The following is a 20,005-nucleotide window of genomic DNA, read 5'->3' as shown; positions in this document are numbered from 1 at the left end:
CTGACACTCAGTGGTTTATGTGACACTTAAAATAGGACCAATGTCCCTGCAACTCACCGGAATGTTCCATTAAGAATCAAGAACAAGTTGAATTTGTGATATTGTCAGGTTCTGCCGCTATGTTAGAGTCCTGTGGTGTTGACGCAGGCGATCAATCTCCCAATCAAAGTGGGTGGTACTTTCACTGGAGGAGAACTCAACCAATTAAATGAAAATCCATATACGACTTCCTATCAGTGATCAATAGGAACTATATTGATATCTATAACCATTTTCCATTTCCATTTTATAGGCCATCAAAATATGGCCCATTATAAGTAAAGGCAAAAGTTTAATATTTCAAAAATTCATCAAAAAAATCAAAATATCTCAAAACTATGAATAGACTTTGTAGATATTGTCCCAAGGAAGCTACATAAAAAAATTTGAAATGAATCATCAATAATTTTGCCGCAGAAAATGTTTGAGGAAATTGCTAATGAGAAAGTGCCTTCTGAATCGCTGATGGACAGAAATGCGCTATGTACGAATTAACAACATTCTCCATTGTCGTGGCCATTTACATCAAGACAGATAGATAGAACAGTCCAATTTAACTGATAAGTCAAGCTGTGGTTGTAGCTCGACTACATCGTGTATGTAATCGTACAGATTTTTTGTGACATGCCTTTCTTTTCTCTTGAGTTTGGCATTTTGTGAGAAAGACACTAGAGCTGGAAGAGCACAGTAATCTAACGTTATGAAAACACAAACCGACGTGGTCATGTTAAAGGCCGGCATCTAATATCTGCCATGTGATTAATATTACGTCCTTGATAACAGTGACGTCCGCTTTTCATATTATGTGACTGTTGTTTTATAGATTTGTCTGCTGCCTCTTGGACCCGTCGACATAGTAAATGAGTTCAATTCTCAGTTGTATAGAATGGAAATACAAGCAGAAATAAGTCTTAGGCCTATATGCAAATATTCACGTAATATAAAACATACTTAGATATGACACAAAATAATAATAATGGATTACATTTCTATAGTGTTTTTCAAGGCACCCAAAGTGCTTTACATTATTGATCCATTATTTATTCATTCTCACATTGACACGCTGGTGGTCGTAAACTACATTTGTAGCCACAGTTGCCCTGGGGCAGGCTGACAGAAGCGTGGATGCAAGTTCACCACCGAACATTCATACGCATTCATACACCAGTGTGAGTGACACTGGAGGCAAGGTGAGTGAAGTATCTTGCCCGAGGACACAGCGACACAATGACATACATGATACATAAACATACAGAGTGGAAGGTATGTTGATAACGCATAAAAATAAAGATTGTGTGGGCAGAATTTTTTTTTTTTTTTTTTTTTTTATTGTAAGAAGAACATACCTGTGTAGGAAAATATCAGTGTTTGTGTGAGACAGGCTTTTAAATGTTGTTGACCAAGTGTTTCAGCTCTACTTCTATTTACAACCTAATCAATAACAAAGCATTATTATGTCCCAAACTCTTCATTTTTATTGTAGGGTCCGAATTTGTGAAATAACCGCAAACTAAACCTCTCACATCACAGTGTGAGAGGTTGGCTTTTATTGTTTTAATGTATTTTTAGGGTTTTTATGAATTCTTTTATGTGTTTTTCCATCTGCGTACAGTATTTTGGCCAACTGCTTTGTTTTTAAAGTGCTTTATAAGTAAAGTTGAGAAAATGCGGTTAAGTAAAAAAAGTACCATTTTTTCCTCTGAAATGTAACAGAGTCCAAATAGTGTCACGTTTGACATTTGTTTTGACATTTTGATGCATGTTTCTTCGTGCCAGCGTTCAGCCTGATCCGGTCAGAGGACACGACTCTCACCGGCGCTGGATGCGTTTAATGTTAACGTTAGCTGTAGTAGCTAACAACGCACTGTCTGTCCAGTGTTGCATTGTCTCTGTATTAGACTGTAAAAGTACACTCACTCTCACTTCCTCTATCTTCCTATCAGCTAAATCTTCACCCAAAAACACCAGATTATGTGTGTTCACCTCCTCCACAGCAGGAAGTGAACGTAGGGACTGAGAGGACACATGAACTTGTTTCCTCTCTCGCTGAAATGCCCTGACCTTTCAGTGAAGCGTCAGAATTTCCCCCTGGCTTTTTGATAGTTGCGCTATGCCCTCGCTATGCTGACGTGTCCCTGATGAAAAAGCATCAGGGCCCTCTGTAGCTTTTAGAGGGGGAGCCGGGCGATGAGGTTCTGAAAATGTAGTAAGTTTAGAGACATTTGCTGTTATTGAGGCAGGAGCGTGGGTGGGAAAAGCTTCCCTTTGTGTCTCTGTAAACATTCGAGTGCTTATGTGGCGCCGCACTTTGATTTGCATTCATTTATCGTTTATACAGCCTTCGTTTTGTTTATTTATTTCCTTGATCATGAGGTTTGACTGACGTTAGCATTAGTGTGATTTGTCTGAAACTCATCTGGGCTTCCTGTACAAGACGTGAACCTCCTCTTTAAGCAAACACAGTCATATACAGGCACCTTCGTATGCAGAGGGGGAGGGGTGTGGTTCTAGTACAAAGAGCAGCAGAGGCCAAAACAGGAAGAGAACGAACGACAAGGTGGATCTTTGTGAATGGAAACCTCTTTTTTTTTTAACCAGTAGCTGCTACTAACAAAAACAACTTACCTATTGGCCTCAGTCTGCCTCTGTTAAACTACCCCACCCTCTGCTGTGCTCTCTTTTCATTTCCAAAACCAACCTACTTTTCTGCCCAAAGTCACCTTCATCTGACGGACTGGAGGAGTAACTGGTCAACTTCAGTCTTCCCGTCACTGTTATGAGTGTAAATACGCCACTGTGACGTGTCAGATATTAGTTCTGCCTCTTTTAGTGCATGTGGAAACGTTAAAGCTGCTGCATTTTTCTTGCAGCTGTTTGCACCCACTGGTGCACAGCAGCTTATGTGTTCAGTGTCAGCATTAGCCATGTGAGTAGGCTTAAAACACTGCATCTGCAAAGGTCACGGGCATGCATATAAAAACACAATGCCAACACTTTAAACGACTGCAAATGACTATGTATTATACATATGTACTGGGGATGCATGATATTGAAATAGTTTATTTTCTGTGAAAAAGCGAGGCAACAATAAATAAACAAACAAATAAATAAATGCACAAAATAAGTAGCTATAAATACATTAAAACTGTTGAGTAAGTGGCCATCTTGGTTAGTGTCTTTGTACCTTAAAAAGTTGTATTTATTTATTTTATGTGTGCTGTCTTAAGAGACACAAAAAAACTTAACTAAATGGGTTAAAGGTTAAAGCTACTATTTAGTGTGACCTCTGATCCCATGACAAGAAGCAGCACAAACAATTAGAAACATCTGACGTGTTGAATGAAACCTGGTAGAAAGCATCAGAAAATGACGCAATAAATCTCATATTGCCTGAAAAAAAAGGGTTAAAGACATGTTAAGTGCAAAGGGAGGTCACATTAAATACGATCACTTTGGTTTATAGGAGGTGTTTTTACCCTGAAACTTTAGTTTTTTCCTGCTGTATATACTTCACATATATCAGAATGCATCTAAATTCAGAGACTGAGAAAAGTATCTGTGGTCGAAAAAACTTTACTAAACCAATAAGCCTCATGTTGTACAGTACGGTGGTATAAATCACAGGAAATAAAAAGTAGATAATTTAAGATTTAATCACTTTTTAATGATTTGTCCTGAGAGAACCTGCAAATAAAAAGTTAATAGTTGCCTGCGAATTAAAAGCGAAAACTTTTTACTCCTTTCTTGAGCTTTAATGTCGTACTTGGCTCCGGCTGCTTTGATAAACAGATCTAGAATGATTGATCAAGTGATTGCTGGTTTGCAGAGCCTGTTCGTCCCTCATTAGGAGACAAACTGTGTGTGTCCCAGAGCCATTAAATCGCAGTAAAACATGTTCTATCAGACGGACCAGACAGCCGTGCAAGTTTCCCTTTAGTATCAAGCAGCAGAAAAGTTACAGCATCACACTTGACATTGACCATCCTGTGATGTGTCTATTTACTGAAATGGTGCAGTCTATATAATGCAGCCCTACTGTGTACAGATGGTTTCATGTTTCAATTTTTTTGGAAAACATTAAAAATAGGTGTTCTACTGAGTGTAATCTATATCCCAATCCATTGTAACATCATTTAAAAGGACATGCAGTACTACAGCAGAGAGGACACCACCTCTGGAGCCGCTTAGATCAGGCTCATATTGGTTATATTTATTTATATATATATATATATATATATATATATATATGTAAGGAGCCAATATGTGTCTTTTGGTCATTTTTTCTCCAGAGGGCGTTATGCGCAGTAAGCGACGCTGCGTCCTGGAGAAGAAGCAGCCGTATAGTGGTGATGAATGGTGTTCTGGACCTGACACTGAGGAAGATGAAGACAAGCCACACACTGCGACGCACCGTGAGTCACACTGACAACCACACCACAATCTAAAACAAGTGCATGTGTTGGTTACTATGACCACATGTATCATAGTGTGATAAAAGCATCACACTGAAAACAACACTTGGAATGTCAACCTGTCCTTTACCACTGGAATGACTTTACATGTGTTTTAGCTCCATCTAGTGTTTAGATGCTGAAGCCAAGGGGTAAACCAGTATGACAGTTAAAACCAGTACAAAACAATATGAATAACCCAGGGTGCTGTTGTGTTTTTTTTGTTTTTGCTTTCCAGGGGATCGAGGGATGGCGGGTCCAATCCATGGACTCTGTGATCGTCTGCCTACAGGCCCCATGCCTGAACCTGGAGGTCCAGTTTTGGGATGTGGAGGGGGACCGGGGCTAAAAGCAGAGCCGGTTCAGCCTTCACAGCAAATGGTTTATGTTTTCACAACCAGCCTAGCAAACAGGTTAGACATCACATTGATTGGAAGTTGTGTTTTATTAAAGGGGTCATATAATAAACCCACTTTTATTATTAGTCTTTGGTTCATTTATTTGTGTATTTGGACCCTAATAGTTCATACAGTTTGAATTTGAACCCTCCAGGTGCTGCAAAGCTATCTTTATATTCATTTTGGCAAAAATTGAGTGGATTTCTACAACCTGTTTTAATTCCTGCTTAATTTGTTACGTCTATAACTAGTTGCGTCATGACATTCGCGCATATAAGGTCGAGACTTCCGACGAACATTTCTCCGAGTACGACATAATTGTTTATCAGCAGCAGCGGTCGTAGTAAAAACTGAAAACATGTCCAAACTTCAAGCCGATTACCTAAAATGTTCAGCTGATGGGTGAACGGGACAGAGCAGCACAGTCAACAACCTGGAGGGGGCGGGGCCTGAAGTGGCTCATGTGCATTTAGAGGGCCAGCGCTCCAAACCACCTTTCTGGTGTCATTACTCAGAAATAGGGTTGAAGATGGACCTGTGGAGTTGAATTAATGAAGAATTCAGACCCAAGCAGAGCATTTACAGTTTAGACTACAGTAGACCACAGGGAAATGTTTTAAAATGCATAATTTCATGTAAAAAAAAAAGCAAAATATCTTTCCTTTAAAAATCTGAAGAAAAGTTCCATGAGTTATGGAACCCCTTGATTTTGTATTTTGATTGGGTCAACACCCTCCCATAGCATCATATAGCCTGTAAGCTAGAAAGAACGTGTGAAACCGTCCCTTATTTCATTTACCCGTATCATGGTTTATATTACTGTGTATATATTTTTTTTGTTTTTGTTTTGTTTTGTTTGTTTGTGTTTTGTTTCATGTTTAGTGGTAGTTTGTATGTACGTTGGAAGGGTGGGAGGGAGAGGATTCAGTTGGTTAAACTAAGAAAAACAATTCAAGACACTATTTAAAATGCATCATATATTCTTTTTGCTTTCTTGAATAAAATAAACATTTAAAGTAAAAAAAAAATAGATTGGGTGCTGTTCAACATCATAAATACAAGATCTTGGTGACAACTCTTCAACAATGCAAATCTGAGCATAAATAAATGTGAAATTTTATAGTGGGGGGAAAAAAATTCAGATTTAGAGCCAGCAAACAGCAACTAAACAACAATTGTTCATCTATTTATTAATTAATTTTCTGGATCACATAGTCCTTGAGAGGGTCGCGGGGGTGTTGTAGCCTATCCCATCTACTATCATGTGAGGGCGGGGTTTACCCTGGACATGTCCTCAATTCATCATAGATCTGACACGTACAGACAAACAACCATTCACACCTACAGGCGTTTCAGTCTGACCATTTAACCTACGAAGGTGCATGTATTTGGACCCAGGACCTTCTTGCTTTGAGGCCACAGTGCTAACCACTACACCACTGTGTCACCTAGCTAACGCCAAATACCAACACAACCTCCAAATTACACTATCATTCACATGGTTTATAGTAGGTGGAATAAATGACCTTCTGGACCTGTTCCTTGTGCATCATGGTAGACTGTGTTCACACCACAGGGTTTTATTCAAGGACCAGGTTTTGTACATGTCATGGTGGTTGTTCAGACACGTACTAACAGTTTTGCGTTACACCTACAAAATACCGCACGAATACTTTACTCCAGTGTTTTTCAACCTTGGGGTCGGGACCCCACGTGGGGTCACCTGGAATTCAAATGGGGTCACCTGAAATTTCTAGTATTTGAAATTTAAAAAAAATAAATAAATAAATACTAATAAAAAATACATTGTGAGTTGACAGAGACAATCATATACATAAAAGACATGACAAACTGTGAAGCTGAAACTGAAGCACTGTGGTTCTGTTTATCTTTGAAATGTTCATTGTGGTCGGTTTCAGATGCTGCAGCTCTTTCATAATTCATAGTTTGAGTTCTTGTTTGTTCAGTATTAATTGTCAGCCTTGGAAATCCAAGCTGGACTGACTGTACATATCCTGACCAAGGAAAATAAAATTCTCAGTAATGTGCAGTAATCTACACCTGGCTTTTCTGCCTCCGTCCATAATAATATACATTATATAGACTAACTGTCGTCTAATATTTACGTTTATTTGTAACCTAATACAGCAAATTATTACATGATCAAAAACAAATTTTAGTAACAAAAAATGTCTCCGTTTTGAATGTCTGGGGTCGCCAGAAATTTGTGGTGTTAAAATAGGGTCACGAGCCAAAAAAGGTTGGGAACCACTGCTTTACTCTGTTTCACATCATTTCCTGTCAATTTGGTTTGTCTTATTTAAAATTGCTCTCATTTTTTCCAAAAATAATTGACATTGACACCCTTGTAAATGCTTGTTGTTTAATGATATTACACACACAAGCTGAAACAGAGATTTTGATTTAGGTTCTTGATTGATTCAAAGTATTTTAAGTATATTAGAAGTCTTTTATAAGCATAAACATTCCTTTTATGTGTAGGAATCATTCATTGATTTTTGAGTTTTACTGTTGAATGTGAGTGTGTATGTGAGTCTTTAAATCTTTTATTTACTTATTTATTATGCACTATTTGTTTTTAACTAAATTAAACACCGACCAGATTTAGCTGCTGTGTTCTGTTTCATTTGATTCTGTTCTGTTTTATTTTGTTATATACTGTTCTATGTTATTGTATTCTGTTCTGCTCTACATTTCTATATTATCTGTTTGCGACTAATCTGTTCTAAATGTATTTCTGTGCTGTTCTTTCTGATGTGAACTTGTGCTTTTTTTGCTGTATTTGTTCAACAGTGCTGCAGAAGCGGTAATGAAAGGACAGGCCGACTCCATCCTCCTGTTTCACCAGCAAAACGTTCCTCACACCAAGTTGGAACAGGTCAGACATCACGGCTCAGAAACAAGTTTAACAAATTTAACACAATCTTGGCATTTTGTTACACCACGAGAGGGGGGAGAGTGGTTTTTCTCAGGCAAGACCACTGATGCAAAGTGTGTGGGAAGGTTAATTTGTTTAGTTATTTCAGTCTGTGTCTTCGTTCCTGTTTCCATTAGCAGTTGTTTTGACTGGAGTGTAGAATAAGAGGTGCACTACGGATTGCTTTCACAAATGAACTTACTGTAATACATAAAATGAAATATCGTACTACAGCTACGACATTCTCTTAAATATAGATACTGTTACTAGAACTAGTCATAATTCATGGAGTGGTAAACTGACTGATGATTCTTCTCTTTGTATGACATGTCAGTAATATTAAGATTATTAGTTGAATAAAATGAATGGGGCTGAAATCATGTAACTCTTCTGATTGGTATTTTCTCATACTTAACAAGAATGAAACAAAATCTCTGATGGGATGTCTTCAATAAGACATTTAACCAACCATGAAACATTAATTGTTATAACAGGGTTTCTTCAGGTCATTAAAAAGCTTTAAAAGTCATTAAATAGATTTTGTGAAAATTAAGCCCTTAAATGGCATTAAAAAGTATAAAATTTTTACATTATGGTTAAAGAAAAAGTGCAACATAATTGTCTATAATTATCCTGATCACTTATCTGTTTATATCTGTAAATTATATTCATTTTCATCAATATATATGTATTTGTTTTTATTAGTGGTTTTCACATTTTGAGATCCAGGTTGGGGTAGTATGGGGGTCGCCATTGGTTCTTGGGGGGGGGGTTATACTTTGTGTATCACAAAATCTTGTATCATAAAATGTGAATTTCTTTCTTTCTTTCTTTTATTGTAATGTACTTTTGGAGATGCACAATGAAAATAAATAATAAAAAAAAGCATTGAATTAGGTTTGCTGATACCTGCAGAAACCCTGTATAATGATATATTTAGCTGAAAAAGTCACATTTTCCTCTGTTTTCGTATAATCGAATTTACTGTAAGATTTGATGATTAAATATAGGCAAATACCTTATTTTCACTGAAAATGCAAAATACAGAGGATAATATTATCAGAAATGGAGATAAATCACTGACAAAGGGTTAAATATAGAGAACTATTGATTTAGAAGTTGCCAAAAAAATAGTTTTCTCTGCTCTAAACAATCTCTCCGCCTCATTAGTCCATATACTTATTGTCTTTTTCTTTGCCACAGGGCCACTCATCAGGGAAGCTCTTAAACCTACCCGAGAAGGTGAGATCCAGCAGCTCTCCACCCACTGGAACCCCAAAATCCCAAAGTGGAACTCCACGACCAGCCTCTGCCGGAGTTGGAGGCCCGTTGCATCCTGCAGGGACGCCGTCGTCATCGGGACACTCTGATACTGAATCGTCTCAGACCAGACCCGGTGGAACCTCCAGCAATAACAGCATCATTGCCCATAGGTCAGAGGGAGGCAGCACAGCCCTGCCTGCAGGCCTGGTACCAGGAGGTGGAGATGGGGAGGGAGTGGGGGGCATGCCGCTTCCTGCCTCTACCATCTCGCCCTCTGAAAGTCCCTCTGTCCAGTCTGCACACCTTCAAAGCGATCCAGGCCATAGGATTGGACCGGGGAACAGAGATGGTCTTTCCAAAGAGCAGCTGGAACACAGGGAACGTTCTCTGCAGACGCTCAGAGACATAGAGAGGCTTCTTCTACGCAGTGGCTCGGGTGGAGTACCTGGAGACCCCGGAGGATCCAACAGTAATCCTCCAAACAACTCCTCCAACATAAACAATACTGAACGGAGCGGTATTCTTGACGACAATGACAATGGTACAAACACTTCTGGAAATTGCAGTAGTGGTAATATGCTATCGACGTCTTTAGCTCAGCTGGCGAGCATGAAGAAGTATGAAGAACCCCTTCAGTCGATCATTTCTCAAACACAATCACTTAGTGGACCTACAATCGACAGCCCACAAATGGATTCTCACCATAACTTACCCCAACACTCGCATCACCAGCTGTCTTCACCTGGAGTGGACATGGGCCCCCTACTGGGACCAGAGGGACTGACCCCAGAGCAGATAGCCTGGAGGAAACTTCAAGAGGAATACTATCAAGAGAAGAGGAGACAGCAGGAAATGCAACCGCACACACATCCCCAGCACTTCAGAATGATGTCTGAGATGGGGATGCATGGAGGTCCCGTGATGATGAGAGGGCCCCCTCCTCCCTACCATAGCAAACCTGGAGACCAGCAGTGGGGTCCCGGGAATATGATGGGAGGGGGAATGAGTGGAAATGCACGTGTGTTAGACATGCATCAGGAGGGTCCCCGTGGCCCAAGGTTTCTGGGACAAATACCAAGAGGGCCACATGGGGGAGGTGGGTTTCCTGGTAGTCCTGGGGGAGTTTTCCCAATGGAGGGTCTAGGGCCACAAAGGCCCACTAGGCCAGGGATGATTTGGCTGGATGATATGCCCAACAACATGGGTGGTGGAGGTCCCTTCCATGGTTGCTATCCCAGTGGACCCCCTCAGCACCTGCAGGGCGATCCAGAACATCTACTAACCCGTGAGGAAATGTTCCGCCTCATGGAGAAACGGCAGATGCAAGGGCTTCCCAGGTTTGAACTTGACCGACTGGCTAAACAGCAGCAACAGGGCACCCTGGGCTCAAGAATTATGGACAATCCTGGGGGTCCGGACTTTCCCAATTTGGGTATGGGGAGGGGTCCACCTCCAAATCGAGGTGACCCTATGGACTTTCCTGGCTCAAGAGAAATTATGGGATCTCCTGGAGGAGGTCCACAGATGAGAGACTTGGTGGATTCTCCACTAGGGGGTAACGTCGTAATGAACATGAACCAGCCCATGAATGTCCAACAACAACAGATGGCGCTGTCACAGAAGCTCCGTGGAGGGCCTGCTGGAGGTGGACCTTTAGGTGACATGTTTAGCCCTGGAGAGATATCACGAATCAGGGCTTCACAGAATGGAAGAGGGGGAAATAAGGGAATCATGCCAGGACCCGACGGCCCATTCCAGTTTCCAAATCAAGGTCCCTTCTCTGGAGGCCAGGTTGAAGGACCCTATCTTCAGCAACCTGGTCCAGAGATGTTTGGGCCTGAACAGCAGGGCCCTAATCAAATGGGAGGTACTTTGCGGCTCAGCCATATGCCGATGGGTGGAGGACTCAGGAGAGCAGACCTCGGATCTCGACACCCCTCTGACCAGTCACTCAATGTTAACCCCCTGACTTCTCCTTCACTGCCTCCACCTCATCAGCTCAAGTCTCCATCCCTCGACCAAGAGCCATCTCCTCTTTTGCCTTCCCCCTCTGCTCCTGGACTGAAGTCTCCCTCACAGATTTCCTCTGCAGGCCATCACCCCCCTCTTCCGCCTGCATCAGGTGCTGGAACTCCTTCCTCCTCTTCCATTAAGTCTCCCCAGGTAATGGGGTCTTCCAACCTTGGGTTGCACTCTCCCTCTGCCTCTCCCGGGCAACTCAAGTCTCCAGCCATGGCTGTAGGCTCCCCTGGGTGGACGTCACCTAAGGCAGCTCTTCCAAGTCCAGGTGGTCCAACCAGTGGGAAAGTAGTGGGCAATGGTGGAAACGGTGCAGCTGAGACAGGTACATGGGGACATCTTCAGCAGCAGCTCAGTGCTCTTAATCTGTGCTATGTGCTAATGCTAAGTGCTGATGCTAATGCTAGGTAGTGTGTGTATTCAGATGGGTAAAATGCCAAGACCAAATTTCCCTGCAGAGATGATAAAGTAAGTTAACCTTTAACCTTGTAATGCGTTTCTTTTCATTTTTGTCATGTTTATTTGTTGCAGGTCAGGCACTTCCCCCGAGAAGTTCCAACTCTACACCGATCAGCCAGCCAGGCTCCATAAATCCCAGCATGCCATTCACCTCTTCTCCTGATGCACCTCCATCACAGAATCCTCTGTCTCTGATAATGTCTCAGATGTCCAAGTACGCCATGCCCAGCTCCACTCCCCTCTACCACGATGCAATCAAAACTATTGCCACGTCTGATGATGAAATGCTGCCAGATCGACCTCTTCTGTCTGGTGTCAGCATCGGAGGTACAGAAGAAAACACACACTTACAGTATCCTGTTAAACATGTTTCCAGTAATGTTTTTTTATATTTATCAGAATTGTCTGATTGTAGAAGGCTGCTAGAAACAGCTTAATATGAAAACTTTTTTAATTTTTCAAAGAAGTATTTATTTGAGGGGGTTTTTGAAACAGTTTTGCACTTAATTATTGACAGATTTTCTGATACAATGAACATTTAACTTTCATGAATGATGGGTCATTTCTACTTCTGTGGAAGATGAATCTGTTCAAGGTGTTCTGTCAACTTTAAAGATTTTAGAACTGGTAAAAAGAATTGGATTGGTTTATAATCTAGGGCACAGAACATGTAAATGAATCATCTAATTAAAAAAGGATATTACACTTCTCAAACGCATAAATGTAAACAAAATAGTAATGCTTATTTATTGCCGAGCATCATGTAAATGTCTGAAGTTATAAACTGCAGACACGTCCTCTGGAGAATCATTACGTTTCATAAAGACATGAGCGACATGTTTCATTTACTTGTAGACTAAATGATCAAACTAAGTTGTAGGAGCCATTCTTTATGTTTGTTTGTTTTGTGTCTAGTTAATTGTGGATTTCCGGTTTGAGTTGGGGGGGGCGGACGGAAATCTATTTAAGGGGTTGATAACTAGGTCACTGGGAAGGGACAGGGAGATCATATGGTTTTTACCGCTATCAGAAGTCAGCATCACTTAGTAGTCATGTTTGTATTTTAATCTTCATGAGACACTGATGTGATCATCTAAGAACGTTCAATAAAAGTGAAAAGCTCACCGAAGGATTCTGTTGGACATTAATTGTTTGGACATTAATTGCTGGAAGCGCATCAAAAATGAGGTCTCCACCCGCACCCAGCAGTGACAGGTCCGTCACTATACAAGTGATAAAATGCGCTTTTGATGAACTGCGCATTTTTGACACTGGTTTTCTGTCATTTTATTTTTGATAATTGATTTTTGCAGTTTTATAGACACATGGCTGATGTTGATGACTGCACTTCAATAAACTAAATGCCAGATTAATATTTTGTTGATAGAAATGTCTTTGTATGATTATTAATATGGTGTTTTTATCTATAGGGAACATGGGGAACCCTGCGTCCTCCCAGATGCTTGTGTCCCAGAGCTCCATCGGCCCCCACAGCGATCCTCAAAGCCCCATGGGAATCCCAAGCCAAGGCCAGCAGCAGCTGTCCCACGACGCCTCAGGACCAGTGCTTTCTTCCCCAAATCAAATGGTCCTGCCTTCCATTAACTCTGCCATGATGGGTGGAGGAGCCCCTGACGGGATAGGGCCCTGCACCGTTTCCCCCATCTCTCAAATCCAGATTGCGGGTTTCCCTCGCATGCAGCTACCGCCTCACGGCCCCATGCACTCGCCTGGTGGAGGAATGTCGCAGAATTTCTCCCAGCCCAATGACAACATTCTGCCGCCGCAGCAGTTGCACCTGATGAGTAAAGGTCATCCTCACCAGCGGTCGTCTCACCCGTCGGACTCCTTCGCCTCGTTGCCGATGGGCGACGGTCCAGATCTGAGTGAAGTCATTCGACCCACTCACACCGGGATCCCCGAGTTCGATCTTTCCAGAATCATTCCTTGCGACAAGCCCAGTAGCATCCTTCAGTATTTCCCCAAGAGCGAACCCCATCAGAACCCACATCAGGGGCCCCCATCCCAGCAGCCTTCGTCACAGCAGCTCCTCAAACAGCTGTCGTCGTCTGGTCCCCCTCACAGCGGGGGTCCCTCGTCGAACCCCCACTTGGCAAACCTCCAGAACATGATGGCCGAGCAGCAGCTGCCGCCCCACCCCTCGCACGGTGGAATACGCCAAAGCATGGGCATGTCTCAGGGGGGCTCCAGGGGCATGGTTTCCGGTGGGGGAATGGGCCCCATGTGCCCCCCTGGACACATGATGGGAAGGACAGGCATGGTGCCCCAGCAGCAACTCCAGCAACAGCAAGCCATGATGGCCAACAGCCTCCTGCACCACCCGTCCAACCCCTACCCCCCAGGCATGATGTCCTCCCAGCAGCACCCCCACAACCTGATGGCACAGCAGAACATTATGATGATGCAGGCGAAGCAGCGAAGCATGCCTATTCCAGGGGATCCCTTCGGCCCCCAGGCTTCTCTAATGTCCCCTCAGGGTCCCATGATGGCCCCGCCCCACCCCCAGTCTGGAATGATGGGCCCTCAGTCACTCAGACAGCGGGGAATGTCTTTGGACAGTCCGATTGGCTACGGACCTGGAGGTATGGCCAATATGCCGTTCTAATCAGTACAACTCATGGCATTCCCATCGGTTTCCACCAGGTTGTCATTGTGTCCAATTTTTCATTAATGTTATTCTTGCTGTTGTTTTGCAAAATGAAATGTAAAAAAAAAAAAAAAAAACACAAATCTCCAAGTTTTCAATTACAACTGATTTAAAAATAATAAAAAAAAGAATATTTAACACAGTTGTAACATGGTTAAATAATAATCTGAAGCCATTTTCTAAAAAGATGTAAATTATGTACATTTCCCAATGTGTGTATTTGTTGTGGGAACAGAGCGGCGTCAGGAGAGGAGTGCCTCAAATTTCTATTTGTTTTAATATCATTGATTTATTTTCTCCAACTACCAAACTGTTGTGCAAATGAATTATACATAAATATAATATATACCTGCTGTAAATAAGATGCAATTTGTGATTGTTTGCAGTTGTTCTGTATAACTGTGTTTTAATAGAAGTATAAAAATAGAATAACGCTGATCTCTACGCTGGCTTTATTTTTGTTGTCGTGTTGATTTTGTACACATGTACAGAATATTCCATCATATTCCAATAAGACCAAATACTCCACCAGTGTTCCTGTTTACCTGCATCTGCTCCTTCTCCATTTAACATGTGTGGCAAAATATGGAGAGTGAGGAAGTGCCTTGAGTTGCTTGAGGTATTTTGCCTTTTTGCATCGGACAGTGTTGTAGTCGCAATTCTCAGCCAAGTCCAAGATGCACATGAAGAGCTTCACAGCAGCCAGGGTTGTCCAGTAATTACACAAGAACATGACAGATTTGATATTTCCAAACCATATTATCGTCTTATGACAACACTGAAATAATCTGCAGAAAGGGTGCAGATGTGTAATTTGTTTTTGTTTTTTTTAATTATAATAATAATACTAAAATGCATTTATAAAATGCTTTTAATTCCAAAGAATCTCAAAGTGCTTCAGTGAAAAAAGAAAGTCTGAGTAAAATACTAAAAAATAGTAAATGTAAAACAATAAAAACATGGTGTGCCATAGAAAGCCAGTCTAAATAGGAAAGTCTCGAGTCCCCTTTTGAAGGAATCCAGTGATTGTGAAGATCTAAGGTGGTCTGGGTGTTTGTAGTGAGATGACACTAAAACCATCAACACTGGAGTTAGACTGGGTCAAATGTCACAACAGACCGATCTCACTTTCAGCCGTGATGTACAGTCACGGAAAAAATTATTCGACCACCTTGTTTTCTTCAGTTTCTTGTTCATTTTAATGCCTGGTGCAACTAAAGGTACATTTGTTTGGACAAATGTACCATGTTTTCTTGATAATAACCAAAATCACTTCAGTTCTTACATCAATATCTATGGCATTGTACTGACAAAAACAGTGCTTTTAGACATTCCGTTTTCTTTTCTGTTTTAGTCACATGATACACACAGGAGTTAGTACTTGATTGCATAACCACTGTTTTTGATGACTTTTGATGGTCTAATCATTTTTTCCACAGCCGTATTTGAACTCAAAATACACTTTTAATACGTTTGTTTTTGTAAAAGTTGAGGAACATTTCTGCACTCCGCTCTCTGCTGACACATGAACCTGAGCCTCTGTATAAAAAAGTACAAATACAGTTGATTAAACCAATGGCAGTTGCAACATCATTAATATCAAACAATGTGGAATCATTCCATCAATCAGTCTTTAAAAAAAGATAAGCTTTGCCACAGCTTTGATATGTACAGATAAAGAAAAATTATTTTGTCCACACTATAACACAAAAGGACTTCATGGACACTGAACCTGCAGGTGCAGAACCTTTAGTCTGTTATGAAGTAAAACAGCAATGACAAAAAAAATGTACAAGTATTCTTTAAATCCTACAGATTCTTCTACAAACACCAGAATATGTGGTGACCTCATTCTACTGCAGGTAAAAACACGGACTTAAACATCTGGGTGACCTTTAATTGATATTTCAGGTGTGTGTTCATTACACAAATTAGCAAAAGACTTGTTTTCTGATCCCTTTGTTTTCAAATACACAAAAATCTTTACTTTTGAAAACACTTTTAAAGGGCTCATATTTTGCTAAACCCACTTTTATTAGTCTTTAAAGGGCCATTCCATGGTTTCTTTTCTGTCTGTTTTAGTCACATGATACACACAGGAGTTATGCTGCATTCCAGGCAACCCGTAACTCGTGTTTTTTCATCCTTCTACTGGTGAAAATGCACTGGAATGTCAGTCAAACCTGTGACTTCCCACCGGTGAACTCGTTCTAGATCCATGTACTCCCAGTTCTGATGTCACATAGCAATGGCGGCCCCCATGAATGTGGTGTTTATGCAAATTGTTTATTAAAACAAGGTATTGCTCTGATATTATTTATCTGCGAACATTCTGCGTAATCAGCAGCAGCTCTAGCATTAGCTAGTTTTCAGTCCATTGAGTGCAAGAATAAATTAATACCAAATACGTATCCAAATATACAAATAACAGAACATGAAAGGTAGAACAGCTTCTCTTGCCTTATGCGCTGTTTTTCCTCCTCTGTTTCCCTCAAATAAGCAAAGAACAAACAGCTTTAGCGATAGAAATGATTGTAAATGAGCATAACGTACAGTCCACCATGCTGGTTTGTTTACATCTAACTACCACACTTCCTTGCGCTCAGGCAGTTTGGCGTGACTTTCCTGGAACGTTACAAAGTCATAACTTACGGGCTCAAAAAAACGGCCTGGAACGCATCATTAGAACTTGATTGCATAACCATTGTTTTGAGGACTTCTGATGGTCTAATCCAGGGCTCTCAAACTCATTTTCTTCAGGTTCCACATTCAGCCCGATTTGAACTCCAGTGGGCCGGACCAGTAAAATAATAACATAATAACCTATAAATAATGATAACTCCAAATTTCTGTCTTTGTTTTAGTGCAAAAAAAACCCCATTAAATTAAAATACTTACTTTTATAAACTATCCAAACAAAAAAGATGTGAGTAATCTGAAAAAACTAAAATTTCTTAAGAAAAATTAGTGCAATTTCAACAATATTAGGCCTCAACTTATCATTTCTACATGTGCATTATGGATCAGATCTACAAAGACACCAAACACTTAGTAACAGGCAGAAAATAGTTAAAATTGTGCTTAATTTTCTTTAGACATTTCAGGTTGTACATATTTGTTCAGGTTATTCACATTTTATTGTTACAGGGAAGTTTGTAAAAATAAATATTTTCATAATTTAATGTTATTTTTTGCACTAAAACAAAGACAAAAATTTGAAGTTGTCATTATTTATAGGCACAATGTAATTTATTTATTTTTTCTCACATCAACCCGAGAAGAAAATATGGAGTCATTATTTTTTGTCGGTTATCTGCTGTTATTATTTGACTGTAGATCATACTGGTCTGTATGTGGAACCTGAACTAAAATGAGTTCAACAGCCTTGATTGTGAAATTTTTGCACTTTGCAAATTCATCGCATTTGGCCCTTCACTGTAAGCCCGGAATTTGTATTTACTAAAATGCTTTAATTGCAATGCACTTAAATGATTTAAGTTTTATGATGTTACTATAAAATGTTCAGTATATTCTACTAATTTGTAGACATAGTTGAAAGTACAAAAAAGTTGAAGTTGAATGGAATTAAATCACTAAGTTTTAGTCATGACCACACCTTTTTATCTCTGCATTGCATTGTGGGTATTGGGCATGTTGTTGAAAATGTGTTATTTTTTTGTGCAGGGGTTCAGCGAGGTTGTGGTGTTAGTGTTAATTTGGATTTAATGTGTGTGTGGCAGTGTTTATTGGCCTTTTTGTGTTTGTTTCTGTATTTTTGTAGAGCTGCACCATGAGTCAGAGCCAGAGGAAGAACAATGGCTTTCCTGTTCATCTAGGACTGTTATTACCTCCACCAAGGAGGTTATGTTTTTGCCAGGGTTTGTTTGTCTGTTTGTTTGTCAGTCTGTCCGTCAGTTAGTGTGCAACATAACTCAAAAATATGGACAGATTTGGATGAAATTTTCAGGGTTTGTTGGAAATGGGATAAGGAAGAAATGATTACATTTTGGTGGTGATCGGGGATGGGGGGGCCACTGATCAGCCTTGGCGGAGGTCTGCGCTCTCCGAGTGCTTCTAGTTGTACAATGGAAATCTTAAAATCTCATCAAATTAAAAGTTCTTCCTGTACTGGCAAATGACATTGAGCTAACTTCCATTCATGCTACAATATATTAAGTTGATTAATTTCGTAACTATTTTGGTCAGGAGTAGGATTTTGAGTTTGACTAACTTGAACAAAGTTGTTTAATCAATGATAAATTAATCTGGCTGAAATTGAGAAAATGAGTCAGTGTAACCTAAAATGCTGAGTTGAATGGTTGGATAGTGGGGTTGATTTTACAACAGATTTAAAGTACAAATAACTTGTCTTTTAGTGTTTTCTACTTAATAGTTTAAGTTCAATACTTTTAGCATTAAAGTTTAACGTACTTAAACCAATTGATTAGTCGATCATTACTCAAATCATTTAAGTGCAATCACTTGCCTCAAATTTTTTGAGTAAACTCTACTTATCCAGGCTTACAGTGTTGGGCCGCTTATTTGAGACTCCTGGTCTAATCATTTTTTCCGTGACTGTATGTAGGATAAGAGTGGAATATTCATTTGCATATAATATACTATAAGGGTACGTTTACACGGCAACACTCCGCAAAGATTTCTCCTTTGCGTTATAAAATCATTCCGCATTAAGACGAAGCCGCTATGATAACGATCTGCGTTAACATGAGTCCGCGAGGACGGCTGAATACGCTGTAGTGGCCATGCCAGACCAGTAGCTGGCGATGTAGAGCTGTAGTGAAACAGCGACGGTAAAACATGCGCCTGCGCACAAACGATATCCGGTTTAGACAGCCTTTAAATGAGGAGAAGAAGAAGAAGAAGACAAAGAGGCAGACAACACTATTTACAAACAACAATGGCGAGTGGTCGTACAAAGACGCAGGACTTCTGTGTCTGGACAGACGAGCTGAGCACAGTTAGCAGCACGAATGTTGTTCTGAAACCGGCCATTGTTGTTGTGGTTGTTCCTTCTTTTTCTGCAGGTTTGTGTCATAGAGGCTGGCAAACCAGCTTGGAGGCGCATTACCGCCACCAACTGGCCTGGAGTGGGTTAACTGGCGGATCTTGGCTGCGCGCGCATGCGGTGACGTAATGTTTAACCCCGGAACGCTCCGATTCGCGTTAACACGGAGCTGAAATGCGGAGCGTATCGATAACATTCCACCCTGGACCCTGGTATCAAAAGTTTCCGGATTCAGGCACTCTAGGCACCGTTTCCATGTTAACAGAAGGCTAATCCGCCATGAAATCTTCCCGGAGTCGACTGAATCCTACGCCGTGTAAACGGCCCCTAAGATATGATATTGTATGTACTGGACGACACGGTGGTGCAGTGGTTAGCACTCGTGCCTCACAGCAAGAAGGTCGTGGGTTTGATTCCAACACCAGTTGACGGGGGGTGGGACCTTTCTGTGTGGAGTTTGCATGTTCTCCCTGTGTCTGCGTGGGTTCTCTCCAGGTACTCTGGCTCCTCCCACCATCCAAACACATGCACTAATAGGTTAACTGGTTAATCTAAATTGCCCATAGGTGTGAATGTGACAGTGATTGTTTGTCTCTATATGTTCAGCCCTGAGATGAACTGGCAAAATGTCCAGGGTGTACCCCGCCTTCGCCCGTAAGTACCTGGGATAGGCTCCAAGCGACCCCCGTGACCCTAGTGAGGATAAAGCAGGTTCAGAAAATGAATGACAATGAGACACAGTTG

At 40.9% G+C, this 20,005-nt stretch overlaps 1 protein-coding gene across 2 annotated transcripts in view; it reads left to right on the top strand.

The window, feature by feature from the left end:
- Positions 1 to 14,673, top strand: part of bcl9l (bcl9 like) — a 53,117-nt gene extending 38,444 nt beyond the window's left edge. For both annotated transcript variants that reach the window (XM_030152554.1, XM_030152555.1), the window contains exons 4-9: positions 4,329 to 4,451; positions 4,729 to 4,903; positions 7,703 to 7,787; positions 9,030 to 11,433; positions 11,640 to 11,894; positions 12,998 to 14,673. In XM_030152554.1, coding sequence (XP_030008414.1) covers positions 4,329 to 4,451; positions 4,729 to 4,903; positions 7,703 to 7,787; positions 9,030 to 11,433; positions 11,640 to 11,894; positions 12,998 to 14,193 — 4,238 coding nt within the window. In that variant the 3' untranslated portion in view covers positions 14,194 to 14,673. The remainder of the gene's footprint in view (positions 1 to 4,328; positions 4,452 to 4,728; positions 4,904 to 7,702; positions 7,788 to 9,029; positions 11,434 to 11,639; positions 11,895 to 12,997) is intronic.
- Positions 14,674 to 20,005: the final 5,332 nt, after the last annotated feature.

Source organism: Sphaeramia orbicularis, chromosome 13 (genome assembly GCF_902148855.1).
Source record: "Sphaeramia orbicularis chromosome 13, fSphaOr1.1, whole genome shotgun sequence".
Taxonomy (NCBI): domain Eukaryota; kingdom Metazoa; phylum Chordata; class Actinopteri; order Kurtiformes; family Apogonidae; genus Sphaeramia; species Sphaeramia orbicularis.
This window is presented reverse-complemented; position numbering and strand designations above follow the sequence as displayed.